At 39.9% G+C, this 7,694-nt stretch overlaps 1 protein-coding gene across 1 annotated transcript; it reads left to right on the top strand.

Moving 5' to 3' along the window:
• The first annotated feature begins 6,533 nt into the window (after positions 1-6,533).
• On the top strand, positions 6,534-7,025 carry LOC145987045 (protein GVQW3-like). Its single transcript, XM_083121505.1, has one exon. It carries the CDS (start codon positions 6,534-6,536, stop codon positions 7,023-7,025), a length of 492 nt encoding a protein of 163 aa, XP_082977631.1.
• Positions 7,026-7,694: the final 669 nt, after the last annotated feature.

Raw genomic sequence — 7,694 nt, forward strand, 5'->3', positions numbered from 1 at the left:
TCGCAAACAGGAAGTCCACAATGACGGGTTTTCTTCCGTCGTTGATGTTATCCAGTCACGATAGATGATGGGTGATAAAGCCTGTCGCGCCAGAGGCTAAATCGCCATTGCCGTCATGAAAGTAACAAGTAAAGCTGTGGTAACATGGACGGATGAGACAGAAGTTTATCTTTGTTTCTTGTTTCGCCTAAGCTGGTGGCAGTGATGAGAAATCCGTGGAAAGATGGAAAAGGGTCAAAATTTGTGCAGACGGTAGAATGTGCCAGTAAGAGCTCAGTCCAGAAAGTAGTTATAAGCCGAAACTTAGATCGGAGGGTTATCTCAATTTTCAATCGAGAAACCGTCAATTAACACTTAGATGCGAGCTTCATCTAAATCTTCAATCCAGAAAGTGTACAGTCAAACAAAAATCTAGAATATTTCTAGTATATTAAACTCTTGAAGTCATTAATGGATCTGAATGTGATGAAATTGATATATTCGAATGCCTTGCCAAACAACAGATTCAAGAACTGGCAACAATTCAGAATTCGAGATGAGTCACCCATCAAGAAAACGCGGGGTCCGCGAAACATTTTTATGGTTGCCTAATTGGTAGTTTCATTATAGAGTTAAGCCGCTCCCGAAAGTGCTTCAGGGAAGGAAAAGTTCTATTTTACTACAATTTTCTTCAACTTGGAATCGTTGAACTTGTGTGTGCAGGTTAAACTCGTTTTTGTGTTGAAGCGATTGTAAAGTTTAAAAAATCTCAATTCGTGATCAAAAAGGTGTAAAGAAATGATCCATTCCCTGGCCAGCTCGTTTCGCAGATCTCACTCCTACAGTTTTCTTGTTATTGCACTGTTGGAGATATAACGTTTGGCATCGTATCGGACTGAGAAGAAACAAAACACTGCTGACCTGACCCGGAGGTTCAAACCTATGACTCATAAGAGCCGGAGGAGTGGTTAGCACAGTTCGCCACGGCGCCAGGTGTGCCGGGTTCGAATCCCGGCCTGGGCATGAGTGTTCTTTGTGAGTGCCCTTTCATCAATTTCCTCACGTCATCACTCACCCGGGCCTCCTCAATGGCCAAGTAGTAACTCCTTGTAATCAAGGAGTTCCAGGTTCGATACCCGGTGGAGGCAGACTGCATAGTGGTTCGGATCCCACTTTAAAATGTAGTCCCAGTCCCGATTAGCCTACCTGCGCATGAAGTGGACTTAAATCAACAATTAACCAATCATCACTCATCCTCATCGTCGCGATTAGCCAAAAGTGGAAGAATAACAATAATAATAAATAAAATCGTACGCTATCAACTAAACCATAGAAAGTTGTTCAATCTACTTCATTCAAGGAATGGAGCTACATACGCATATAAGAGTAATAAAAAAATGTATATTTGTTCGTACATCACAGGTGGTCGCACTGTTGACTACCGGACCCATCTTGATGTCCAGAAGACGAAGCAGCTCGTTAGGCCTCCTCTGCAGGGGCCCTCACGAGCTAGATGATCACAATCAATCACTTGAGTTCATGGTTGGTAATGGATTGCGACCGAACCTGACGCGAATAGCAATTGGAAACGATGACGTGCTCTTGTTACACTTGCAACAATCCATCATCCGGTGACCTTGGCCATCTCAAGATCCCATTATGTGAATGGGACAGTTACGAGATAGCTTTGCCCTTTGGTTGGTCCTCTAGCACAACCACGGAAGGGTATGGCGAAAACTGCGTACAGATAAGCTCAGCGTCTCCGTTTAAGGATATTGACCTCAACAATGCACATCAATCAACGCAACAATACCATTCGGCCAGCGGCGGCAAAAGGTATAAAACATTGCACTCTCGCGAGGTGAAAAAGAGCGTGAGCAGCTGATTTCGTTTTGTCTCACTGGCGTACGCAAAGGGGGAGCTGATGAGGCTGCAGCCCCTCCCGAAAATTTGAGACAAGTTAAATTAAAATTTTCATATGAAAGCAGTAAAGATCTCGAGGAAAACAGAGTGGTAAATGCACAGATCACATAAAAAAAAACACGATTGCAATATTTGTCTTTGAATAACTTTCAAAATGAAGGTTAACCCTTAAACAGAAACATAGATCTTTACTTCATAATTAGAAACAACCGGTCTGAGAGACCTTATTTTTTAATATTTGTTATTACATTTTTTAAACGTTTTTTAGACAATAAAGGAACAAAAATCATGATTAATAACTCAAACTTATTGAAAACTAAAATTACATGGGAACAAAACTAAGAAAATGTATTATGTAAATAACTTCCAACCTTGGCATTGAACACGTAATGCGAAACACCCGGTCTGTTAGACCTGCACGTTTTCAAAGAACAATAATTCTCTCGTAACAAACAGACACAAACTGAGCAGTAACATGTTGAGAGTGTAGGCAAGTGGTTGATAATAAGGTACTGAGGGGGGGGGGGGGGAGAGACAGCTCAATCAGTGTTGCCACACTATAGAACTACAAAACACTAAAGGTCTCACAGACCGATGTTTCTGTTTAAGGGTTAAGATGTTAATTACGAAATATTTTATAGTGTGTCCCGCCCCTTAGAACGCAGCTATGTAACGCAGCCCCTGCGAAAAAAAAAAACATCCGTGTTTCTGGTCTTCGAGTCTTTAGATTGATTGATTGATTGATTTGGTGTTTCAAGTTCACTTTATGCATAGTAAGGCTAATCGGGACTGGACCTACAGTTTTTAAAGTGGGATCCGAACCACTATGTACCATTATCGAACCCGGGACTCCTTGATTACAAGGCGACGACGCTACCACTGCGCCATCGGGGAGGCACTCGAGTTTCTAGAAAACACTGGCATGACTGTTATGGAGCATATGACCGACGCTTTTGGGACAAAACTCATAGCCAGAAAATACGTGTAGTTATCAAACTAAGAAAACAAATGTATTTTGAATACTGAAGTGCACAAGTAATAATCATACAATCATATTGTTTGGCACGTCTGAGTAAGTGTCATAGTTGCTCAATTTTGATTGGCAGAAATTTTCATAAGCCTATCCACATACTTATATTATTAGAGTAATTAAATCAAGAAGCCTTAGGTGGGCATGCCATGTGGCATGAATGGGAGAGGAAAGATGAGTTTACAAGATTCTTGTTGGGAAACGTGATGGTAGGAGACCTGTAGGAAGGCCAAGACGAAGATGGAAGGATAACGTTGAGATGGATCTAAGGGAAATCGGTAAGGATGGAAAAGATTGTATTGATCTTGCCCAGGGTAGGGACAGATGAAAGGCTTGTGTTGCTGCAGCCATAAACCTTCGGGTTTATGAAGACTAGAGAGTTGGTTAGTTAGCTTCCTTGCTAGTTTGAGACGAGAATCTCGGATAGCAAGTCTTTAGTATCGTCTCGAATTTCATCCCTACAAAATATTCACCTATTGGAAATGTAAGTAACTTACTTGGATTACTTTCACCAGCGAAAACAACCATACAAAAAACGTCCGCACAGCTGAAAATCAGGTAATATCCTTGCACTTGGAAGCAGCAGTTCCCAATTCTTGACAAACAGTGAATGCCTGCGTGATGCTAAAAGCCGAATGATTGTTTTAGGAAACTGTTACGTCACGTCCTGCGTCATTGTCTCGTCGTTTCGGGAGGGCGCTCATCTGATTATAAAGCATTTGAAGGTAAAAAAAGTGAATGGTGCGAATGTGCTTTTTGTCTTGAAAATTGCAATAGAGTAGGAGGCAGCTTTAAGAGAGACACGTGTCGCTTGGAAGCTAACCTTCAGTAACACGTGCAACCTTTCGAACCGAAGCGCCACGACAAGCTGCACATGTCGCTCGGACTTGCCCATTTTTCTGAATAGCTGCATCGCGTGGGAACTTAAAACGTAAGTTACATAAAACAAGAAATACTTCAAGGAATTGAAACATTAGTTTCATAAAAAAAAGTAAGTTTTTGGTGTAAAAGCTACACTCACAAGTTCTTCAAAATGAAAAAATAGATGAAAAGTAAAAATACATTAGTGCGCGCAGTGGTACAACAATACCCGGAATGGAAACTGCTGTGACAAAAATGAATGATTATTATGCAATGCAGTAAAAGTTCTCCTAACGGACACCTCTAAAGTACGGATATTTTTTAATTCCCCGGCAGAAATACGAGTACATGGGGTTTAATGGCAATATTACTTCTTAATAATGGACATTCTTAATAACGGACGGGGACACTGAAAACTACCTCCCCAACGCAAATAAAACTTCTTAATAACGGACAGCCTGAAAGAAAACGGTGGCAATTCCTGGAATTCGACACAACAATGGCCAGTATTTCGAACTAGCGCGCATTGCTTCATGTTACACCGAACGTATTTCTTTCTAAAAGTGCAGACATTAGACAGTAATTTAACAAAGGATTACACTACGTGTACTGTATTTTCTTTTTTGAAATTTGTAATGTATGTAGGGATACTTTAGTAAATTTAAATTCACCGTATGTAGTACAGTATTTTGTTCCTTGAATGTAGGGGGAAAAACCATTATGTTCGCAAACTATGTACTGTAATATGTTTATCCTATTGTGTAATATCCTACACTTTCTTCTGAATAGCGGACACTTCTTAAAACGGACATTTATTTCTTCAACAGGCCTGTTCGTTATTGAGAAGTTTTACTGTAATTAATTATTTTACGTTGATTTCTAACGTTTGGATTAATCGCGACAAGGAGGCTGAATGAAATGGCGATTAGGACAAAGATTGACTACACTAACCACTCCGCCATGATGGCCGACCTTTAATGTTTTCCTGTAGTTAGTAGTAGTAGTAGTAGTAGTAGAAGAAGAAGTGACAATAGTAGTGACCTTATCTGCTCCTAAATCTCCCTCCCCCAGAAGCGAAAAAAAATCGCACAATATGGGTAACTATGTATACATACATGCATCTGTGTTTTTCCTAGCTCCAAGGTGGATCTATACAAGGGTCACTGTTCTTCCGTCCTCAACAATATAATTCTTGACAGGAACAATAATTCAAGTTAATTTATCCACTAGTCAAAACTTTCCCAATTCTCATTCACCCAGATCTATTTTATGAATAGTTGCTGCTGTTGTACAACAAGGGTTATTTTGTATATCGTATGCACTGATACACATCGAGGATTTCCGCTCATTATCAACAAAAACGGACAAAAAGTTATGCAGAGTTCAAAAAATTGAAAAAAAAAATATTGTCAGCCATGATTAATATTTTGGTACTTCAACACAAGAGAACCGAATACCAACAAAAGGTGGAAGTGGAGGAAATAATTTATAAATGCCACCCATATTGAACCAACCTTTGTGCAGCACATGAGACCTAACGGATCGTTTTCTATAAGGTATCTGTAGACATTGTTTGTTGATAGGAAGTATCGCTTAAGTATAACTGATTGTTGAGAAGGAAATAGTAAGTACACTGGACTTTCCGGTCGAGCTGCCTGCCCACTTCAGGGGAACAGGAAGGCCCCTTCTCATTCTCAACCAATGGTTTTACAGGTGGTCCGGCTCTCCTATCGTTCGCCGCTTCATGGGAAACGGGTTCTTGCACGAAGGTTAAAGTAGTGAAGGAAATAGTACAAATGCATTATTTGTACAGCCAACGGCAAACTGTCCATTGCTATTTTCATTCATTTAATTTATGTCCTGTTTTGTTTTCAGGAATAGAATTCGGTCGATGTGAAGATGATGATGTCCTCTGCTTTTTGACGTTTCCATTTCGTGATCGTCACATTGTAGAAAACAGACTGAAAGAAAATGGTGATGGACAACTCGCCTACTGTTTCTTTTGCCGTTGACTGTACTATTTCCTTGACTTCAGAGGTCAGTCAGAAGCGTAGCCATTTTTCGGCTCACAGTGGAATCGCGAAAACCTACACTAATAGCTTTCACGTGATATTTTCACAACAATTTCTAGTAGAGGATCATACACACGCAAAATTATAGAATAATAAAGAGCCAGAAAAAGTGGGAGAAAGAGAAAAACAAAAAAGAAAGAATAAAAGTTAGAGACACATGAAGAAAGAAAGGAGAGAGAGAGAGAGAGGGGGAGAGAGAAAGAGAGAAAGACAGTAAAAGATAGATAGAAAGCGAGAAAAACAGAAAATGGAAAGGAAACAGAAGAAGAGAAAACACAGTAAGAAAGAGAAGATAGGAAAGGAACACAGGAAGAATAGAGCAACAGATGAAGAATGGAAGAGAAACAGGAAGAAAGAAAGAAACAATGGAAAGATATATATATATATATATATATATATATATATATATATATATATATATATATATATATATATATATACAGAGAGAGAGAGAAGGGTGGGAGATCTTAGTACCCGCAACCACCATTGCAGGGGCCACCTACAACATACGAGGGGGTGCTGATAAGTTCCTGGCTTTGCTCTCTTCCCATAGTTTCCCATTCGCGATTCATATCTCATTTGAAAGTGTGTAATATGAGTATGTTATGGTGCAAAAATAATATTCCTCCCGTAATAGCTTCTCTCTATTTTTCAGGTTAGAAGTAGTCATGGCGGAGGCACAAGTCAGTTTCCCTACGCCGGAAGTTCGGGGTGTGATCAAGTTTCTGATCCTCCAAGGAAAGTCTGCGAAAGACATTCACGGTGAGATGTCACCACAAACACTGGGAGATAAGTGTTCTTCATACAGCACCATAAAAACCTGGAGAGCTAGATTCACGACTGGACATTTCAGCGTCGAAGACGAGGTCCGCAGTGGATGCTGTTCTTCAATGACGGATCCGGCAACATGTGATGCTTTGCATGACATGATTCTTATGGATCGGCTAATATCAGCCAAGAAGATTGCAGAGATAGTGAACATCGCCCGGGAACGTGTAGGATTCATCATACGTGATGTAGTGGACATGAGAAAACTTTCTGCCAAATGGGTTCCGAAATGCTTGAACAGTGATCAGAAACGGCAGAGAGTGAAGTCATCGGAGGCCATTTTGGTTCGGTTTCGTGCTGGTGAAGACAAGGGGTCACCCCGTCCGTCGTGAAACTGACTTGTGCCTCCGCCACGATTACTTCAAACCTGAAAAATAGAAAGAAGCTATTACGGGAGGAATATTATTTGTGCACCATAACATACTCATATTACACACTTTCAAATGAGATATGAATCGCGAATGGGAAACGATGGGAAGAGAGCAAAGCCAGGAACTTATCAGCACCCCCTCGTATATCTTCCATACTTGTGCCCCACCGATCGAAATTCCCTGATGTCATCTGTCAAGATTTCGACGGGAATTTCAAATTGTTTACAGAATTCTTGCTGAAAGGAAACACGAGCAACAAATAAATGTCAATCAAAGAAGTGGGTTGGTGTAATGTTTGTGACAGACAACCTTTAGGAACTGCAATGCTTATTTTAAACATTGTACGTTCTACGTATAGGCGAAACATTACCGCACTATATCACTTGACATATTTTTAGTGCTGTATGCATCGATTACTGAGCAATATGACGGATTCTCACTGTAATATTCATCATTTCATCAAAAACATTATTGACAACAAACTTCAGGAGCTAGTATTTTTATAATTTAATAATTAACTATAAAATTGAAAACTCTTTTTGTATTTCACAATTGGTATTAGATCTTTATTAATTGAGATACAATTTGGCGACTAAATTTTCAACTTTAGCGACTAAGTTTGATGTATTA

This window comes from Lepisma saccharinum, chromosome 4, assembly GCF_977018435.1.
Source record: "Lepisma saccharinum chromosome 4, izLepSacc3.1, whole genome shotgun sequence".
Taxonomy (NCBI): Eukaryota; Metazoa; Arthropoda; class Insecta; order Zygentoma; family Lepismatidae; genus Lepisma; species Lepisma saccharinum.

Excerpts from the sequence above, each read along its gene's own strand:
- LOC145987045 (XM_083121505.1), top strand. The coding sequence starts at position 6,534 with ATGGCGGAGGCACAAGTCAGTTTCCCTACGCCGGAAGTTCGGGGTGTG.